General features: G+C 42.8%; 3 protein-coding genes across 5 annotated transcripts in view; 2 read left to right on the forward strand and 1 right to left on the reverse strand.

Moving 5' to 3' along the window:
• LOC121698858 (activin receptor type-2A) overlaps nt 1–9,601 on the forward strand; it is a 67,511-nt gene extending 57,910 nt beyond the window's left edge. For both annotated transcript variants that reach the window (XM_042081319.1, XM_042081320.1), the window contains 5 exons: nt 225–370; nt 1,623–1,737; nt 4,195–4,333; nt 4,946–5,076; nt 5,537–9,601. In XM_042081319.1, the coding sequence (XP_041937253.1) occupies nt 225–370; nt 1,623–1,737; nt 4,195–4,333; nt 4,946–5,076; nt 5,537–5,728 (723 nt within the window). In that variant the 3' untranslated portion in view covers nt 5,729–9,601. The remainder of the gene's footprint in view (nt 1–224; nt 371–1,622; nt 1,738–4,194; nt 4,334–4,945; nt 5,077–5,536) is intronic.
• A 566-nt stretch (nt 9,602–10,167) lies between these two features.
• orc4 (origin recognition complex, subunit 4) lies at nt 10,168–19,881 on the reverse strand. Its single transcript, XM_042081321.1, has 14 exons — nt 19,700–19,881; nt 19,294–19,365; nt 19,111–19,187; nt 18,304–18,394; nt 17,165–17,240; nt 16,669–16,754; nt 15,010–15,058; nt 13,750–13,901; nt 13,346–13,519; nt 13,089–13,175; nt 12,400–12,508; nt 11,717–11,812; nt 11,478–11,545; nt 10,168–10,617 (listed from the first exon to the last, which is right to left on the reverse strand). Exons 2-14 carry the CDS (start codon nt 19,348–19,350, stop codon nt 10,435–10,437), a joined length of 1,305 nt encoding a protein of 434 aa, XP_041937255.1. The 5' UTR covers nt 19,351–19,365; nt 19,700–19,881; the 3' UTR covers nt 10,168–10,434.
• A 1,409-nt stretch (nt 19,882–21,290) lies between these two features.
• LOC121698857 (methyl-CpG-binding domain protein 5-like) overlaps nt 21,291–21,850 on the forward strand; it is a 37,689-nt gene continuing 37,129 nt past the window's right edge. For both annotated transcript variants that reach the window (XM_042081316.1, XM_042081318.1), the window contains exon 1: nt 21,291–21,708. The gene's annotated coding sequence lies outside the window, so the exon portion shown is untranslated. The remainder of the gene's footprint in view (nt 21,709–21,850) is intronic.

Genomic DNA, 21,850 nt, shown 5'->3' on the forward strand with positions numbered 1-21,850 from the left:
GGGGGGGGCATCAAAATTCAGACGATGTGTGTGCTCACCTATGTGTTTGTGTTCACGTGCTACCCCTGGTGGTGGTACTGTGCAAGGACAACTTCAAATAGTTGCACTTGCGGTGAACCTGGGTATGTGAGGAGATTTTAAATGTGTCTGTGTGTCTGTGTGTGTGTGTGTGTGTGTGTGTGTGTGTGTGTGTGTGTGTGTGTGTGTGTGTGTCTCCTCTCCAGGGCTCGCTGACTGATTACCTGAAGGCCAACGTGGTGTCCTGGAACGAGCTGTGTCACATTGCCCAGACCTTGGCCCGCGGTGTTGCTTACCTCCACGAGGACATCCCCGGCCTGAAGGACGGCCACAAGCCCGCCGTCGCTCACAGGTCAGCCCCACTCTCCCATTGGCTCTCCAGCCCCCTCACACTGCTTGCGTATTGGCTGCCCCCCTCTTGTGCTCTCCTGCCATTGGCAGTCTTGCGCACATGTGCTAGTGGATGTGATTTCACCCCATCATCATTTAGAAAATGAAGGAGAGAGAGGGAGAGAGAGAATGAGGGAGGGAGGAAGACTAGATTGATGTCTGCAGGCAGGAGTTTGTCCTCTCACCCACATTAGTCACTCAAATATTATGAGCAGAAAAAGGGAGAGAGAGAACAAGCAGAGAAGGAGAGAGACACAGACAGTGGTAGCACTAGGGTAGCTTTGTTAACCTCAGGCATACGCTACTGTAGACTAATCTCACTCAGCTCACGCCAATACACAGTCCAGCCAGACAGACTTTGGGAATTATGAGTGTTTCTTTAGTTTGTAGATGTCCTGTCTGAATGGCACTAGTTCTATAGACTCCCTAACATCAGACGGTTGCAGGCCTGCTGTAGCTCTATGATCATAGACTGCATAAATAATGCTTATGATATGTAAAAGTCCATTATTTACCTTATCCTTGCACTGTTGCTCATGTTGACTGATGTTGTCCTAATCTAATAACATGGAGTATTTAATTATTTTAATGTCTATGTTGTAGGCCTGTGCAAGTAGCAATGTATTGACTGTTATAGGGATGTGCTGAAGCTGCTGTAGCCCTGAGTGGATGCTAATAGGTCTCTGTAGGCTCAACGTTCACACTATGAAAGGTCCCCGTAGGCCAGTGCTATTGCTAGTATAGGTCTCTGTGGGTAGGCAGAAGTGTGCTATTTTCCCCAGCTGTAATCACAGACACTCTCTCTGCCCCACTTACATTTACTTCTACAGCCAACCATCTGACACCCATCCGCCTTCATTATACACATTCACTCACTTACCTACAATACAGTACAGCAGGCCGCGCTCACTGGATCTTCTTCACTATACTCTTGTACACGCATACATACACACACACACACACACACACACACACACACATACACACACACGCACGCACATACACTCAGGCGCATCACTCTCCTCCACACAAAGACACCACTAACACTAACACACAGATACACACACACACACACACACACACACACACACACACACACACACACACACACACACACACACACACACAAACACACTTGCCCCTTGAAAACCCACAAAGCACACATGTACAGTAGGCATCACGTCTGAGGTCACCTCTTTTCTACCTCCCCTCAGGGACATCAAGAGTAAGAATGTGCTCCTGAAGACCAACCTGACGGCCTGCGTGGCTGACCTGGGCCTGGCGCTGAAGTTTGAAGCAGGCAAATCAGCAGGGGAGACCCACGGACAGGTGAGGAGCACCCAGCGTGCACACACACACACACACACACACACACACACACACACACACACACACACACACACACACACACACAAACACACTCACACACACACACACACACACAAACCCTCACATATATGTGTACTGTACATAAACACAGACACATACACACGTGTACATAAACACACACACATACACACACACACACACACACACACACACACACACACACACTCTCTCACACACACACACACACACACACACACACCCTCACATATATGTGTACTGTACATAAACACAGACACATACACACGTGTACATAAACACACACACATATACACACACCCACACACACACACACCCTCACATATATGTGTACTGTACATAAACACAGACACATACACACGTGTACATAAACACACACACATATACACACACATATACACACACACACACACACACACACACACACACACACACACACACACACATGTGTGTGTATATATTCACACACATATACTGTATGTATGTTTAAACTCACACATGCACACTCACACGCTCATGTACAAATGCACAAACGTGTATTCGCTCACACGCATACATACACACACACAAAAATCCATGCAAACATATACACCCCCACATACATACAAACACTAATAGCTAATGCAACAGACTTTAAAATGGGCCTTGTGGGGCAAACTGGTTACAACGCCCGTACCATTCAGCTCCACGGGGACCCGGGTTCGAGTTCGGCCTCGAGTGCAGGTCATTTCCCGATCCCACCCCATCTCTCTCTCCCACTCGCTTCCTGTCTCTCTCTCCACTATCCTGTCAAATTAAAAGTATAAAAGCCCCCCAATTAAAATAATGATAATAATAACATAAATGGTTATTTATATACATTTATATAAATTGGTTCTCACCTTGGTAGGCGAACCTTTCAGCAGTCATTCAGCTCTCTGGGAGCTGACCTTGGAAGCATTTTGTTATTTTATTTCTAGTGTTTTGCAATACCACTTCAGCTCCAGGGCATATATGCACACACGCACACTCTGACAAACACACACACACACAGACACCCCACCCCCACCCCACACACACACACACACACACGCTCGATAGCCCCCACCGTCGACTTCAAGGCAGTGCTGCGACAGTCGACCTCAAGCCACCTAACCTTAATCTTAACTCTAACCCTAACCCTTGCCAAACCCTAGTGCCTTCCATGCAGCGCCGCCAGGAAGACGACATTTTGCGCTTGAAACACCATAAATCCCCCCACACACACACACACATACACACACATGCCTACAAACACACACACACACACACACACACACACACACACATAAACACACAGCAAAAGAGAGAGAATTTCATTTGACTGGAGCCATTAGTGCAGCACTGGGGATGAAGGGCACTGGAGCAGCAGACTCAGATTGTGGTCAGGAGGATGATGGTAGTTTACTGTCCAGCCTCAGGGCCAGCTTCTGACTTACAAGGAAGGACAACAGGGAACAGTAAGCTTCCGACTTACAATTAGGACAAATGGAACAGTGAGCTTCCGACTTACAATTAGGACAAACGGAACAGTAAGCTTCCGACTTACAATTAGGACAATGGGAACAGTAAGCTTCCGACTAATGGGAACAGTGAGCTTCCGACTAATGGGAACAATGAGCTTCCGACTAATGGGAACAGTGAGCTTCCGACTTACAATTAGGACAATGGGAACAGTGAAGACGGAAAGCGCATCACGTTGTTCTTTGTAACCTCCCTCTTGTAGAAGTTACCTAGTGTGAGCAGGTGAGATATGGATGTGGAAAGCTGTTACTGTATGTGCTTTTTATCTACTCAGCAAAGCACTCGCTCAAAGCGCTGTACTTTAGAGTGAACAGCTGGGATATAATCCACACTCTCTCCCAGAGCCTCAGCACTTCACTCTTCACCACCAGAGAGGCTAAGTCAAACTCTCACATTCATAGGTCTAGATAAGACCAGCTTCACTGGAAAAGTATTGTAAAACGCTGACAATAGCTTGCCTAGCGGCAGTCTGATTGAGGCGTCAAAAGTGTAGTAATAGTTGTAGAAGATATGGGGAAAGGGGCTATACCAACAATCTATGACTTTGTAAACCAAGCAGAACAGTGCACTCACTGCGAGAAAAAAGGTTTATCTGGGACTTGAATTCCACTGTATTCTCCCTTACACATCACAGATACACTTTGATATCTCGGAGCATGCTAACCTGTTACACAATCCTGTAACAGGTACCATTAGTTGGCATGGTGATGACGTCTAGTATCTACAGTAGGCTACATAGGTTTGGCATAATGTTTAAATACCTGTGTTGAAAGTCCTTTTAACATTACACCTGTGTTTTTCATGTGTATGTTTTTCATGCTTATACTGAAGACTGAAATTGAACCAGTGTCAACTCTGACCTTCCGGTCCCTTCCGCAGGTGGGCACGCGCCGCTACATGGCGCCTGAGGTGCTGGAGGGGGCCATTAACTTCCAGCGGGACGCGTTTCTGCGCATCGACATGTACGCTGTGGGCCTGGTGCTGTGGGAGCTAGCAGCACGCTGCACTGCTGCAGACGGTGAGTGTGTGTGTGAGTGAGTGTGTGTGTGTTTTTTGTGTGTGTGTGTGTGTGTGTGTGTGTGAGTGAGTGTGTGAGTGTGTGTGTGTGTGTGTACGTGTGTGTGTGTGTGGAAGAGATGCAGTAAATGTGTGCATGGCCGCAGACGGTGTGTGTGTGTGTGTGTGTGTGTGTGTGTGTGTGTGTGTGTATGTGTGTGTGTGCACATTTACAACAAGAGATGTTGTAAATGTGTGCAAGTGGGTGTGAGAATGAATATGGCATGTTAGGGTGTGGGGGAGAATGGGTGACGGAGGCTTTGGAACAAAGCTGACTCTGTGTATATGGAAGCACACAGCTTACAGTGCAGAATCTGATCCCCAAAGGCCTGTTCTTCACATCAGGGGACCGGATACACATCCTCTCTCTGAGTGTGTGTGTGAGAGCATGAAAAAGGAAACTGACTGAGAGAAAGAAAGAAAGAAGAAAAAAGGATCAGTGAGCTGATGTATCTCTGTAATCGGCATCTTGAATTTCAGTAATTGAATGTATCACCGGTGAGTTACAAATAACCTGTGTGTGTGTGTGTGTGTGTGTGTGTGTGTGTGTGTGTGTGTGTGTGTGTGTGTACAGGGCCTGTGGATGAGTACATGTTGCCGTTTGAAGAAGAGGTGGGACAGCATCCATCTCTAGAAGACATGCAGGATGTGGTGGTCCACAAGAAACTCAGACCCACACTCCGGGAGTGCTGGCAGAAGCATGCAGTAAGGACACACATACACTCACACACACACACACTCTCTCTCACACACACACACACACACTGTCTGTGGCCATGCACACATTTACTGCATCTCTTCCACACACACACACACACACACACACGCACGCACACGCACACACACGCACACGCACACACACACACACGCACACGCGTGTACAAGAAACCTTTTTCTCCCTCCCACCATCTGGGTACTGTTTACATTGACAAAATGTTCATGGCTGCTGCAACAACCAGAATTAGCCACTGAATGTCTTTATACTGATATTATATAACAGCCCTTTGAAGATGTGCCTGGTTTATATGAGAGGGTTGGAAAGTGTTGGAAAGCTACAGGATTTTCTGCATCCTCATAAATGTGTTGTCGTTCATTGTCTGATTTTGTGTGTGTGTGTGTGTGTGTGTGTGTGTGTGTGTGTGTGTGTGTGTGTGCGTGCGTGCAGGGCCTGGCCATGCTGTGTGAGACCATCGAGGAGTGCTGGGACCACGAGGCGGAGGCGCGTCTGTCGGCAGGCTGTGTGGAGGAGCGCGTCATTCAGATGCAGCGGCAGACCAGCCTCATCGCGCCCGAGGAGATCACCGTCGTCACCATGGTCACCAACACAGACTTCCCGCCCAAAGAGTCCAGCCTATGATGGCTGTTCGCAACGTGAAAGGGGGCAGGGTAGGAACAGATGAAGAATGAGTGGAACTGACCAATCAGACACCGACACCATCTTCACCTCCACTTCCTGATTCACCCTTAGCAGAGAGATGACGTTTCTCTGACCTCCGAGACTGGCAGCTGAGGCAGCAGCGATGGTGTTGAGTTTTTGTTTTGTGAAGCATGAGGTGGAGTGGGATTTCACCTGTCCTGCCCTGCCTCCCCCCTCCAACCTCTTCACATTCAGGAAAATCTACACCCACTCAAGGGGGCGCCCTCGTACCACCACCACCACCTCGTTTCAATAATAAAAACCTCTCATCACCTTTCATGTGTGCCTGAAGAGTACAGACAGGACTCCAGGGCAAAATAATTGCCCCAACAGCAGGGGTAAAAGAACCCTGAGCTCATGGGGCAAATCACCATTGAAACAAGAGGATATGTGGATTATGTGGTGGCTAGAAACAGCCCTCGGGGGCAGGTGTTGTGTTAAGATTTTATTTTTTATAAGTATATAAATACATCGAAATATGACATCAGAAGGAAGGGACTTCTCCATTGAATATACTCCTGGTCTGGGGGGGGGGGGGGGGGGTTAACCGGTTGTTAACAAAAAAGAAAAACAACTAAACAAACAAAAATATGAAATAAATTAAGAGGATGAGACTCTGTGAAAGACTAGGTGAGGGAGAAAAAGGGCAACCCTGTTTTTAAAAAGACAAAAAGAAAAAAAATATTTGCACTCTGGTGTTTTTATGAAATGACTTATGGTAATGCCAATTAAGATACAGCTTCTGAATGTTTGGTGTACTAGTGTTGTACATATATCAATGGAAAACCAACCAACCTACATGCTAAATCAAGGGTTTATTGCTTGTCAGTTTTTTCTGGAATTTTGTTTCTTAGCATTACATTTTAGAAAGGAGAATAAACCTCCCTCAACAAGCTATACCTCAGTTCCACATCTATGACAAATAATGCGTGCACACACACACACACACACCTACACACATACACACACACACACATACTCTCTTTCTCACTCTTTTTTTTTACTTGAAAGAAAGACAATGTGAGGAAGAAAAAACATGGGATTGGGAAAAAAAATGTAAAATGTGAATCTCTAGCCGTTTTGTGAAAACTAAACTGAGGATGCCAACTGACAGAAATGCTAAGGCCATAAGACTTCCAGACCAGTGTTTGACCTTCAGTTATTATGCCTTTTTATTTCCTGTGTCACCTGTTTTGTTTTGCTCTTGCACCTGCTTCCTTTCGCCCATCAGAGCCACCTCACACTTAACTCTCTCAAGCACTTTTGTTTATCCATTTTGTTTTTGTTTGTTTTCTTTTGTTTTCCTTCCAGAATACTGTACGTACGCTCATCCTCACCATGAGGAGAGGATTTCATCATTTTCTTTTTGTTCATGTGAAAAGTTAACACTAAGATTCTGTTCTGGTTTTGGTTTGCTGTGACATACATAGCCTAGTTGACACTTTATTTAACCGTCTTTATCCAATCATTTCAGTTTCCTTTCTGCTGAGTTTTTGTTCGCTGTCATGTTTTCCTTTTTCTGTTTTCTTCTTCATGAGACCCTTTGTTGAGGTTAGTCACGGGCCTTTCCTCTGATTGGAACAGTGATGTCATTCCCCGTGTCCTGAGTTTTGTAAGAGCCCTTGAGATCTGCAGGTATCACACTTTGTGAGTCGCCTCAGGTAGCTGTCATTGAGGACACCTGGACCCAAACACACACACACACACATACACACACATATATATACACACGATCATCCAAGAGCGGCAGCTCTTTTGTTAATTCTGGTGCCATCGGTTAAGCCCCCCCCCCCCCCTCTTTTCTATCTTCCACACACAAACCCCAATTGGCGTAACAGCAACTGGTATTCTTGAGGCGCTTGTAGTGTGACATTCTCAGATCTTTTTGTTTTCTGGTCAAGAAAAGTTCAGATTGCCATGACAGGTCTTACTTCAGTAAGTTCTGTCTCTCCCTTTTTTTGTGCTGCCTGACTGTGGCGGCGCTGCACCTACCTGTTCAATTTCTCTTCTTCCTCTCAGCTCTCTCAGCAGTCAGCAACTGAAACCACACATCAACCATCATCATCATCAACAACAACAACAACAACAACATCAGGGATACAGTACTATGCTTTTCTAAGTTACAGCAATTATGCAACCAACCGTGGTTACACTCATTATAAGGAACCACATACAAACAAAAAAACTTCTACAGACTGTAGCATTTTTTTAAATCAAAACAAACAAAAAAAGCAAAAATAATTTATTGCGCTTGATGAATCGGAGGGTTTTATTTAGCCCAAATAATCTCTGGCCTGAGCAGTGTGAAGGACCAGGCCCGTGCCAACTCTTTTCTCTGGATTAGAAAAAAAAAACAAGACACCAACATTATCCTGACACTCTGTGTGTGTGTGTATGCGTGTGTGTTGTGATGTATTTAATCTTTTGTGCCACTGGCATCTGTGTGTGTGTGTGTGTGTGTGTGTGTGTGTGTGTGGGTTTAGGAAGCACTGCAGTGTGACAGGAATGGTGGTGTATGTGACAAACAGGCCTCGATTCTCCCCTGGCAGGCAGAGTGATGCGTTTGCGATCACCGTGGTGTATGTGTCGCTCCCCCTTCTGCAGACCCCCTCCCATCTCGTGTAGCCGGTAGTGTCACTGGACCCGCCCACGCCCCAGGCCCCTGCCTCCTCTCTGTGTCAGTGATAATGAGGTACTGACACAGGTGTTTTGCGCCAACCTCTACATCCCCAACCAATCAGCACTTCCTAGACAGACTCTCCCAGCCAATCAGCACCTTGACACCCCAACCCCACCCTTCTGAGGTCCATCCTCCTCCCTACAGTCTCTACTGTACAGTATGCCCCAGCCCAAGGCCTAGCTCACTAGAGATACAGGCCTCCTTTTGTAAGAAATGTCTCCCTTCCTCCCTTTTGGTGCAAGCCAAGAAATATACATATATATATTAATAATAATACGGATGATAACCCAACTGGATTGGCTGCATATTATAAAAAATGCACATTTATGTACATATGAATGTTGTTTTTAGATTGTGAATATAGCATGAGGTTGTTTCTATTATTTTCAAAGATATCACAAAGAAAAACAGTCCTTTATTAAAAAAAAAAAAGATTATTATTTCATAAGATTTTACTGTTGTTTATTTTATATATCTATTTTTAATTGTATTAATTTATATCAGTGACCCAGCCCCCCACCCCTCTCGAAAGTCACTTCTCATGGTGAGGCTTTCTTCCTCTCAATTTAGTTTTTTTTTCTGCTCAAACAACGATCAGATGTAACCTTACCAATGGCGCCGTGTTTAAAAAAGTAACAAATCAAGTCATAATTTACCTCAGACATCCCAGCTGACATTAAAATAATCAAAACCACCGATCAGCCTCGGTACAGTGTTCCAAGAGCGTGTTGGTGTGCCAGTAGGCATCTGACCTGCAGCAGTGTTGGTTTCTTTCTCTCCTTTTCCTCCTTTCTACAAACGCATTACCTCTGAAACGCGACCGGCTAGCTCTGCTCATCTCGCCTGCTTGGGGCGGGTTTTCACATGGAGTTCATGTCGCTAGAACCCTCAGTCTGCTCTTGGTCAGTTGGCCAGTCCGCAGCACCGACCTGAAAGGATCGGATCGACCCAACGTCTTTTCAAATGGACTCGCCATTTTTAATTGCTTTGCAAAAAAAAGAAAGAAAGAAAAGGATATTAAATAAAAAGTATTTCACCAACTGTTTCAGAAGGCCTGGTTGGAAGTGATTGTTAAATGTTGTACAGAAAAATGTATGCTATTCCTTTAAAATAAAGTATAGTGACTGCTCTGAGATATGACTCCTGTTTTTAGTGGTACTTTCACATTATTTTACCTCCAGTAGCACAGTCATCAGACAAGGTTCCCATCCCTTCGTAAACATCAAATTCAAGGACCTTTGAAGTACTTTCCTGGCTCATTCCTCACAAATGCAAGGACCCAACAGTTTCAGACATGGATCAAGGTTAATTACTCTCACAACACCGACAATTTTATGAGAACTATCAGGCTTTAAATGTCACAATCAACAATTCCCAGCTTACACCGATGTGCCCTTGAGCAAGCCACTTAACCCCGAGTTGCTCTGGGGAGAAGGGCCCTTGTAATATAATTGACATGTGTAAGTCGCTTTGGATAAAAGTGTCTACTAAATGAATAAATGTAATGTACATGAATGGGAACACGTCTCAATTGTGATGAGTTACAGTGATGGCAGAATAGGAGATCTCTTGCCTATTCAGTAAATACACATTCAAACACTTTAGGGCCCATGAAGACCCACATTTTTTACTTTCAAACTTTCATGGGAACTCTGATTATATAACTAGTGTTAAGTGGACTATAAACCCATCACAAGTGTACAATAGCTGTCTTAGTTTAATTCAACAATCAAGTTTTTATTTTTACATTTTTGCCATGAAAAAGTGTGATGCATAAAAAACAGAATATTTTTGTATGTCAACACAACCTAAAGTCCAAGGCCGTGTATGTTTTGGTCCATAAGTGGTCATCCATCAGTGATCCACTGTAACATTTGCCACATACTGATGCACTATTTGCAAAGAAACCTCTCAAGTCAACACTATTGAGAATGGGAATCGCCATAACAAGCATACAGTCCAAGTGTCAGGCAAATGCGGAGGTGGCCCACTGCCGAACATCTGTGGGGCATTGTGGGTAGCGCTGCACGGCCTCCAGGACCTGGGTGTGGTCCAACATGAGCTTCATTAGCTGGTAGTCCTTCTGGATCTTTGCGCTGGACGCCTCCACAGGCCGAATCAGCTCCAGCTGCTGGAGGTGCTCAAAGGCCTGCACACACAAACAGGGCACAGAGCTGATGGCTTCTCTATTCACCATTGAATACATCACACACACGGGTAATTCTGAAATACTTACTATCAAAATGGAAATGCATGTAAGCAACAGTGACACATCCAGTTTTATACAGCAGGTCAGTTCTGTCACTTGATGCATGCAATGTGCATGTATATCCACTAAATGGCAGTCAAGCACTATCAAAACATTCAGTCATTTTTACCACTAAAGAATGAAGCCAACCTACATATAATATACACACATATAATTTCAAGTAACACTACAATGTGATCCTTTTTAATTTATGGTAAGCAACTATGTTTTCATCTTCAAATTAATCTTGATGGTTTAGTATATGGTCATGGTCCAGGACCAATAAACATAGGCGTTCAGGCTATGCATTATGTTGATTTGTTGTTTGAGTTAGAACATAATACAAATGTAAGAAAACCCATCTTTGACTTGAAACTTAAATTAATTCATTTCAATGACTTATGGCATTTCATGATTATGAAAACAACATTAAGCAAGATACAACTTATTCTATTTTGCAACAATGTTTTCATTTTGTCCTTCTGTTCTACAGTATAAATAAAACAATATAAATAATATAAATAAAACAATATAAATAATATTGTTTTTTTGTTTTGTTTTTTTAACTTGTCTTTTTTTTTTGGGGGGGGGGGGGGGGTGTTCAGAAAATGGAAAATGGTTGCCAGTAGGGTTTGCAAAGTTTTTAGGTAGAGTTGGAGGCTGGTAGTTTTAGACCAAAACTCAGCGTTGTTGTTTGTTAATAATTAATACTGTAACAAAGTCAACTTTAAATGGGGTAAAGTCTTTGAGGTTTAACTTACCTTGATGACAACTGGCTTCTCAAAATTATGGATGGTGTGTGATTTCCTGCTGATGAACTTCTTGAATTCTGGAAAGGGGGGGGGGGGGGGGGGGGGGGGGATAGGTTTGAGATTTTTTTGTTGTTGTTTTTTTTTGTGTGTGTGTGTGTGTGTGTGTGGGGGGGGGGGGGTATACTTTTTTTATTTAAATAATTCTGATATATGATTTTCATGTCCAATTCTGTCCAGTCCAGTCTCACCATTGTGTACCATCTGGAAGTTGAAAGGCTCTCCCTCATAGATGTCATTCAGGTGCTTCATAGCAATGATGAGACATAACTCCAGAATAGACACACCTGTTAACACACACACACAAAAGTTACCATCACATGGTGGCTACTGTAAAATTATTATAACAGATTTTTCTACCGATTCCATACATTACTTGCCATACTACACACTAGGGTTCTAGTTTGAATGATGGGCAAAGTGGCAAGTCTTAAATCTAACTAACGCTAATTTAACACCATAGGCAAGATGTTAAGGCGACGCAAACATTAATCAGAATCAGAACAAATGGCTGTGGTCAATACACTGTTTTGTTTTTTTCAATTTGCATAAAACACTGGGAAAGTACTCCAACGTCCTTTTTAGCAGCACAAATGACCAGTATTAACAACAAATAAGTAATATCTGACAGCTACAAAGAAATAAACAATAAAAACAGTCTAGTAATGGGCAGAGGCACTCGGGTAACTAGACATCCAAGATTAGTCTTGGTGTCAAACTACACGTTCTAAGAGATTCTTCTCAGGCACGCCATATTTCAACATCTTTAAACGTTCTAAACAGGGCCTAAAGTTCCTTCTTTTACTTGTTATGTTCCGTTGTGCTCCGTGCTCCATGTTCTATAGCGGTGCATAGTGATTGCGGTGGCACTCACCATGGAGAATGTTTGCCTTTGAGTCCACACTACTCCAGCGGCCAGCTTCCAGCAGGTCCACTGGCCTGATGACCGGGTTTGACACAGTTACGCGGCCCAGAGCCAAGAGCTGTGGGGCCACACACACACACACACACACACACAAAAAAACACACACACACACACACACACCATCATACACAGGCAGACACACACACACATACATCATACACAGGAAGACACACAAACACACACACACACATCATCATACACAGGCAGACACACACACACATACATCATACACAGGAAGACACACACACACACACAAACATGCATATACAGTACACAAAGACAGACATTCACACACATAAGCAAATTAACCCCCAGTGCTAGGAGAAGCACAATGGTCTACCATATAACACTCCACACAAAACGATCAGACAAAAGGTCAATGCAAATCTGCAACACTATAGAAGTAGATAAGCGATGAGGGAAGGTGTAGACTAGACACCCAGCATATTGTGCATACAGTAAGACACACACGACCATACAAACACCTACTCTAGTATGGGAAGAACTCCTATGAAAGTGTAACCTACTGAAACCAAGCATTACGCATACACACAAATGCACAAAAAACACAAATAAACCCACACACACACACTTAAACAAACGTGTCTAAGAACTAAAGTAAAGTAGTTCTGCTTTACCAGCAGCAAATGCAGTGAGCGGAAGTCCTTGCTGCTGTTGAAGTGTTTGCGTAAAACCTCCTCCACTGATTTGTCCTCACACAGTTTCTAATTGAAAAGACAAAACACATCTTTTTTGTCAAACTGGTTACGGCCCTTCAAGAAATGATTTAAGTAGATTTTGACAAAAATATCTCTACATCTGAAGATAATTGTAAAAAGCCAATCCCTTCTAAAAGATGTCAAATCATCATCCCTGCTTTGCCGCATGGTCTCACCTTAACACTGGCGTTCCACTCGTCCGAGAACTTGCTGTCGGGGAAGTCCAAGGGGAGACTGAGCTGAGAGCGCACCATCTCCAGGTATTGGCTGAAGCCCATTGAGCTGAGCAGGTGGATCTGGCGGTGGGAGAAACGCGACTTGACCCGCTTCTCAAGCAGCTCCAGCACATCCTGACCACACAGAGAACCACACAACCAAAGTTAACATATAAGGGGGGGGGGGGGGAAGAGAGAGAGAGTGTATATATATATATATATATATATATATATATATAATAGGCCATTTTTCAGTGTCAAATGTTACTCATTGCTACCATTCCTCTGCAGATGTATGTGTTAGTGGCATCTGTACCGCCCCATACTGGGAGTGGGAAAGGGTTTATTTAGTAGGGGAGACACACCAGTCGACAAGTGAGGCCCACCACAGCGACAGGGGCCTGGGCCGACTGCGAAACATCCAGCAGGTTGTACAGAAGCGTCTGGTTCTTGTGGTGGGCAAAGAGATCAAACTCATCCAGCACAAAAATCACTGGACGACTGCTGCTCCGGTCACCTAAAGAGAAATGGGGTCAATGCATGGTGACTTATCCACACAGGCACATACACAAACACACACACACAAACATGTTTATGTTTAAAGGTGCCATGTGTAAGAATTGAGGTAAAAATATCCAAAAAATAAGCTACACGCATCAAAAGAATGAGAAGAAATAAGGTCGAGATGTCATTAAAAAAAATTACAAGGTATAGTGCTGCAGAGATATCAACCTGAATTAGCATGCTAAATTACTAGCCACAGCCCGACAGGTACAAGGATACAAGGATACAAGTAAGTTTATTGTCACATGCATATAGTTACTGGATGTAAGAAATGCAATGAAATTATGTCTGGTGTCAGCCTATTTGTGCATTTATGGGGGGGGGGGGGTAAAAAGTGCAGTAGAAGAGGGGTTTAGTAGATTGTTAGAAGTGGCAAGGGCTGCATAAGAAAGGTGGGGGAGGATTGGGAGGGGGGGGCACCAACAAGGAGCACCCAAGAGCAACAGGGGCAAGGAAAAACTCCCTTACTAAGGAAGAAACCTTGGGCAGATCCACGGCTCAAGGGGCTAACCCAACTGCCAGGGGTCTTGGTGTGTGTGTTGGGGGGATGACAGGGGAGATGGGATAGTGTGCTGTGTATGTGGGGAGAGGGCACATAGAGGTGTCATAATACCAGTTTCCGCCATGGGAGGCAGTATGCTGGCGACATAACCGCCAGCCAAACTGCAATACACGTTTCTCGTTTGTTACTCTAGGGTAGACCAACTCACTTTCTGGAGGTATACTGCCCCCATCTTTTATGGAATGTGGAGTATGAATTGATTTTTTGGCGGACATTACACATGGCACCTTTAAGGAGGACATTATTTCCATGTCATGAAGTTTCACCTTCCGGTTACACTTTACTTAACAGTAATGACATGACACGGTCATGAATGTGTCATAAACAAGTCAAAAACGTTTCTGACATAACGCTTCTGTTATTAAGTGACATCCGGTTTTTGTCATAACAAGTTAGGGTTAGGTTTAGGGTTAGAGGTTAGGATCAGGGTTCGGGTTCATGTGTCATGACAGTGTCATGTCACTCTTATGTCAATACTGTCAAGTAAAGTGTTACCCACCTTTCTTTAGTGCTTCCAAAAGGAACCCAAGGTTCTCAGCAAAACTGCCCTGAAATATTAAAAGATAAGCATGTCATCATAGCATGCAGTAACACTCCACTGTACAACATGGTAGCCTCTTTGTAGAGTAAAGAACACACAAAGGATAAAACTGCATCATTCAGCAAAGATTTTTGAGAGACTTATGTGCCCAAAGCCACACTGGCTCTCCCACTTTGGAGGTGCATTACTTGATAGTAGGGTTGGGTATCGTTTGGGTTTTATCCGATACCGGTGCTAAATCGATATTTTTAAAACGGTGCCGAAACGGTGCCTGAACCGGTATTTTCTTTTTAAAATGTTTTAAATTAAAATGGTCTAAAGCATGAATTGCTTTTTTTATTATTGATAAGACAAATTTGAACATGACATTTAACTGTTATATTCAATTTACTATCAATATCTCATTGCTCCTACGAATAATACATTTAAATGTTAAAACAGCTTGCCATGCATGCACACACAATGGTAGGCTAAAGCTCTGCTTTCTAGTTTATCAAGTGTAGGCGGTTTGCAATAAGGTATGTTAAAACCGCTTTCCATAAAAACTGCCAGGTCATGGACAACGGCATTTGCAAGCAAGCTAATCTAACAGGGACTCTACTTTCCAGTTAATTTAGTGTGTTCCCAAATGCTTCAAGAAATGTCAGGTCTTAACCCATAACACGCAATAGTTTTGAACATGTTAGGCTACATGTCGGTGTTGAAGTGTTTAGATTCCCAGCACTAGCCTAGTAGGCATTTTAACAGCAACTATGGCTATGCGCTAACACCAGTCAGCTGAGTTTAATTAGCGATAACATATAGGAGATGGTTTCGTAGCCTCTTTGACAGCTCAGTGACATCAGGTATGTAACCTACATGCTTTTGCCAGCTAACTTTTAACATGATCTTCAAATTCATTGTGATGCTATATGGGCCTCATGCACATGAAAGATTAATATCATGCCATTATGTTGTTTAGAACACACCGTGAAATACAGTTTTCACCTTATAACTTTGCTGATAACATTTCAAATCAATGCCAGTTAGCGCATTAGCAAGGATATTGTGTAACATATAGGCTACTGTTGATGTTGTTTCATAGCCTTTGCTTGTGTGCAGTTAGGCCCACTGCTAGATTTTGACAGGAGCTCGCGATATCGCTTTAAAGTAAGCTACTTGGGCTCACGCAAGCTGTCAAACACTGTCCACTCACCTATGTGGTGCACCCCTCTGGTTTATACAGTGTTTATGTTAGCTATAGCTGTGTGCTATCAGAGCAAGACGTTAGAGATGGCGCATGACATGCAGTGATGCCTCGTATAATTTTTTATTTTATTTATTTTTTGCTATTTAAACACCGAAATGAGGCACCGAAATCCACATTGTTATTCGATGCCATTACTACCGTTTGCGTCGGCACCGGTACCATATTAGAACTGTGTTTCGGTGCCCAACCCTACTTGATAGCATCGCAGAACAACTACCTTCACTAAGTGGTTTATAGACCTTCATTTCTAACACCTTGGTTGTTCAAGGAGGCTTTCTGGAACCATAGTGCACTTTTGCTCATTATGCCCTTTGGTCTGAAAGCTCATTAGATTTCTCTTCACAGGATAACTTGTGGAAATCACTTACAAAGACTTTGTCCCCAACAACGTTCTCCAAGTTGAGCTGTCTTGTGATCTCTTTAAGAGCAATCCTATCATCGGTCTGCAGCAACCCTGTAGACACATAGAAGTGTTATAGTCCATGAAGCAAACACTATCAATGTATAATGTATTACATTATATGCATACAGTAATTTCCCATGTATTAGCCGCTTTGTGTATAAACCACAGGACAGTGTTTTATGCAAATAATAATCATTTAAAAACACACACCTGTGTACTACTAACCGCAGTGTCCAATAACCCAATGAATTTGAATCAGATTAGTGCTTTAATCAGAAAGAAGAATGAAGTGAAGAAATGTATTCCCATGTATAGCCCTGTATTAACTGCACTGCTGAAGAAATTTGCTAAATCAATGTATAAACCTTGGCTAATAAGCAGGAAATTACGTATATACATAACATGCATTTTTTTTTTCAATTATAACACTCGATGTACAAAATAAGATGCATGTTGCACACCATTCAAACGAACCAACATGATGTTACTCTTAACATCTTTCTCCTGTAGTAGTTCCTTCAGGACGTAGTTCAGCAACTGAGGAGACACAGACACACAGACATATGCAACCATCTTTCCAATTAGTTACTGTACATGAACAGACAATGCAGAGAGTATCCTTTCTTTAAGTCTTTAAAAAAAACCTGTAACATGATGACTTGGAATTAATAAAAAGTATTAGGCTGCATTTGACAACATAAACAGAGGTCATTTAAAGGTAAATGACCATGGGAGTAGGAGGAATTACTGAACTTAGGCTACATGCATGTTGTTTCTTATGCGACTGTATATGGAGCACATCACCTGCATATCCAATACAGTCACTGTTACTAGTGTTTGGGGGGTCTTGTCTTAAATGTCAGAACTGAGAAGTGATATGGATATTGAAGGTGCTCTAAGTCGAAGCTATGTTATGCAGTTTCTAAGCTAAAAATTTTTTTGTCACATACTGCAAACATCACCTCACCATCCGCTAGTTGCCTGTGCCCTGAAAAAATGTGGTCTCTGTGGACAGCCCAGGCTCCAAAAATGGCAACAAAAACAACTTGGTCCAACCTGGACCATAAAAACATAATAAACTGTTCCAGCAAATCACAGACGAGATGCGCGTTTAGGAGTTTCAATTGCACGGGAGGGAGTAGCGAGTTAGTTCTCTGTTTGAACGTCAACAGAAGTGAACCAACATCGCTTAGAGCGCCTTTAATTTAACACTTAACACCAGAAAAGATAAAAACTCAACACAACATATTTCCAGCTACATACACTATTCATAGTGGGAGACACTCAGCACACACAATAAGCCAGCGCTCCGGTTTCTGAACAGGGCGGTATGGGTCTGTTACTGTTATTTCAGAACACTTCCAGGATTGTCCCACTGAGCTTTCCCAATGCACAGCCAGGGGACATTGGATCAAGCATCCAACAGTTGGCAGACAGAGGACAAGACTACATGACAAGAGCTGCTCTAAAGGCTTCTAATGTGTGTGTGTGTGTGTGTGTGTGTGTCTTCTACAGTAGCCATACGGCTGAGTGCAACCTGGGTGGGGTGGGAGTGAAGGCGAGGGCACACAAACACGAAAACAGAGCGCCTCATTCATACCATTGTCTTGCCCGATCCCCTGGGTCCCACGATGAGTACCGAGTTACTCTCGCCGTGAACAGCCGTTCTCCTCAGCAACTCCAGCAAGTGTCTGAAAGAAGTGGCAGCAGAAGACCACAAGCTCTGTAACTCTAACCCTTCATGTCTGAGACCCCCCCCCCCCCCCACCCCACCCCACCCCCCAAACCACACACAGAGCTCAATGACAAGGACAGGTGGTTGAGTTGGGAGGTGTGGGTGTGGGTGGGGGTTGGGCTGGGGGTAGGCAGTGGGCACTGGGCACACAGCACAAGGACCCAGACTACCATGAAGGGAAGATTCAGGGTATGGCTGTAAAGTAGTGTTACTGCTCACATCAACTATGAATGTTTCTCTGAGTTCAAACACATGTTTTTTTTGGATAAGCTGTCCTAACATAACTTGTCATCCAAGTTCTGAATCCTGCTGAAAGATTAATACCAATCACCTTAATGTTAAAAACAGTTGTATAAAAGGTAGTAGTAGTAGTAGTGTAAAAGTCTGAGATAAACAAAAACAGAAACATACTGAACATAAACAGAAAACCCATTACATAGTGAAATTTCACCTTAACTTAAGATTCTGATACCACCCTAGAAAACATTCAGTATGTTGCTAGGGGACAGTATCCAGGGTGTTGCTAGGATGGAATCAGAATCTTAAATTGGTGAAATTTCACCAGAGAGGGTTGAACGGACCAGTAATAAAGGATTTTTGATTTCACCGTGTGTTTTCCCAGATCCCATCACATATTAGCAGCAGCAGTAGCGGGGTTCTCATGACACTTACTTGTGCTGAGATTCAAGACCCACGGGTGGAGTAGATATCTCCTGGTGGCAAAATCTCTGCCTCAAAACCTTTTGTGCCTACAGAGATACACACAAACATGCACATCACCAAAAATATTTAAAGGAAGAATTCATCTATTCATTCACTGATATCCAGATCAATTAGATGCATCATAATACAAACCTGTGAGACACATTGCCCAACTGTCATATGACTCTCTCTTGATTTTCTTTTGCTCATGGCACTGTTTGCTTTCTGGTCGGGATGGGGAGAAAACAGGATTAGCCACTGCTGTTGTCAAAACTCTGATGTGCTAACACTGTCCTTGGTATAATACCAAGGAGATGCTGTCACACTGCGACAAGAAAACTATATTGCTAACATAGCTGCAGCTCGCCTATTTGTGCAGGATTAGAAACATATGTACTGTGGTCAGTGAGTATTAATCTTAATCGGAACTATAAACACATGTCCATTTTATCTAACAGCCTCTGTTGTTCAGCAGAACCTTGATCTGACAGCAAGCAAAAAAGAGCGTTACAAATGAAGCCATGACTATTTTGGTTAGCTAGTTAGCAAGCATACTTACTGAAGTTTGCGTTTCAAACGTGAAAGAAATGCAAGACAGGAAAACGAATTGAAATTGGCAACAACACAATTCAAACGCCTTTCTCTGGTTTCCGCGCCATTTGTGAACTTTCAACCTAAAATGTTGCCACAAGGAAGTCTTCGGAACCAGAACAGAGACTGTGTAAAATCAAGAATGGCTGTCTAGAGCATATCCGGGGTTGTCGGTGTGGCGTCAAAACGAGGCTGGTAACCCTGTTGTCTACTTAGTAATTGTAAAGCTGTGCAGTCTCTATGATGGGCACTCAATAATAATATTTATAAATGTATTTCGTGCATTTAACCTGTTATATATTTACATAAATCACATAAATTACATAATTTACATTAATGACATAATTTACATAAATGACATAAATGACATAATTGACATAAAAGTATTCCTTGCATTTAACCTGTTATATATGTACACTGCCAGCCCAGAATTATATTGCTCTAATTGAGGTTGGCTACTTGGTTATTGGGTATAGGCCCATGTGTATGACTGCACTGCAGAACCTTTGTATCAGAGTGGATGGTATCTTAATAACATTTAATGTCATTAAGATACAATCCACTCAGATACAAAGCTTTGGCAGATACACATGGGCCCATGTAGGAAATGCCTTACATTGTATATAAACTTGCCCTTGCCTTTATCTTCGGAGTGTCACTAGCCTAGGTCTATATCCTTAGGGAGGAATGAATTGATGTGTTTACTGTGATTAGCCTATGTGGAGTATTTTAGCTGTTGAAATGCATATATGAACTTACTCTTGTATATACCTTTGGGATGGAAGTAGTAGCATAACCTTTGGGAGAAATGTATTAGTCTTTTTCTTGGCCAACACCGCGCTCTCCCGATTCTTCTCTTGTTTCTTTGTGGGTGCGTAATCCAGGGAACTCATAAAAAATAGCAAAAATAGCAAATTTGGAGTGCGACCATTTGCTATTTTTTATGAGAAATGTATTAGGCCTTTGAGTTTAACCTACTGCAGATTTGTGGAATATCATCTTAGTATATTAGCTGTTGAAAAGCCTATATGAACTTACCCATGCCTGGGGTAGTAGTAGACTAACTTTTGGGAGAAATTCTTTAGCACTATGGATTTACTCTGGATTTTTGGAATGTCATCTGAGTATTTTATTTTATAAGATGTTTATGTAATTAGTTCACCTTGTAGTCCATTTATATTTGTATGGCTGCTGTTATTGTGACAATTTGATATTATTGCTCTGTTAATTTTTCCAGTCTATTACTATTTACTCTTAGTATATTTTTTTTATTATAATGTTATTGCTGCACGTCGCTTTGAGCAAAAGCATATGCCTAGAACCATAACCATAATATGTGACTGTTGCAAAAAGCATCGATATGAATCAGTCATGCAAGGGATCATATGTCTTCTATACAGTATGTCATTGGTCGTAAACACTGACCATAACAGGTAACAAATGTGCAGTCTTCAAAAGTTCTTGAAACTTTATCATCTCTGATCTTTGTGTCCTGTCATCTCCAAATGCATGCTGGAACAACCCGTCTTCTCCAGGCTTTCGCAGCCGCGCAAGCGCAGTACAGAGCTCCATCTTTCTATCCCAAGCTCAGAAAGAACCAGCAAAGGCAGTTGATGGGGAAGCTTTTTATTTTTATTTTTAAAGGGACAGAACCGATTTTTAACAAGCTTAAACGAACTGTTTCAACATAATTAGTCGTTCGGGAAGTTATTGGACACGGGAAAGATGAGGGTAAAGACTGTTAGGACATGAAAATAAGAGGAGGAATCCTAAAGCCTCTCCTTTCGCTGTCTCTTGCTCTCAGCAACACTACCCTTTGCTAACGTTAGCTACCCTTTCCCTGTGTTTCTGCCTTGGCCCTGGTTGGAGACATTTCAGTGGACAGGGCTCTCGGTTCAAATAAAGCTAGCGAGAAGACAAACTTAGTTGTTTTTCGGATCATGTTTTATCATCCCATACAACTAAGAAATCATTAAGGTACGTATGCGATTTAATAATTTTTGTTTATTTTGAATTGTTTTGTTTTGTTTTTCACTCCTGTTGTTTTTTTTCCCTCTTGCTCCCACTGCTGGGTCAGGCCACCAAGCTAGCTTGTTAGCCTCCGAACGTCAGCTAACAA

This window comes from Alosa sapidissima, chromosome 23 (assembly GCF_018492685.1).
Source record: "Alosa sapidissima isolate fAloSap1 chromosome 23, fAloSap1.pri, whole genome shotgun sequence".
NCBI classification, from domain to species: Eukaryota; Metazoa; Chordata; class Actinopteri; order Clupeiformes; family Clupeidae; genus Alosa; species Alosa sapidissima.

Coding starts and splice junctions, on each gene's coding strand:
- orc4 (XM_042081321.1), bottom strand. CDS start 19,350: ATGAGCAAAAGAAAATCAAGAGAGAGTCATATGACAGTTGGGCAATGT. Junction 17,241..18,303: donor GGGGATCGGGCAAGACAATG/GTATGAATGAGG, acceptor GTGTCTCCTCAG/TTGCTGAACTACGTCCTGAA. Junction 11,546..11,716: donor CTTCCAGATGGTACACAATG/GTGAGACTGGAC, acceptor CCCCCTTTCCAG/AATTCAAGAAGTTCATCAGC.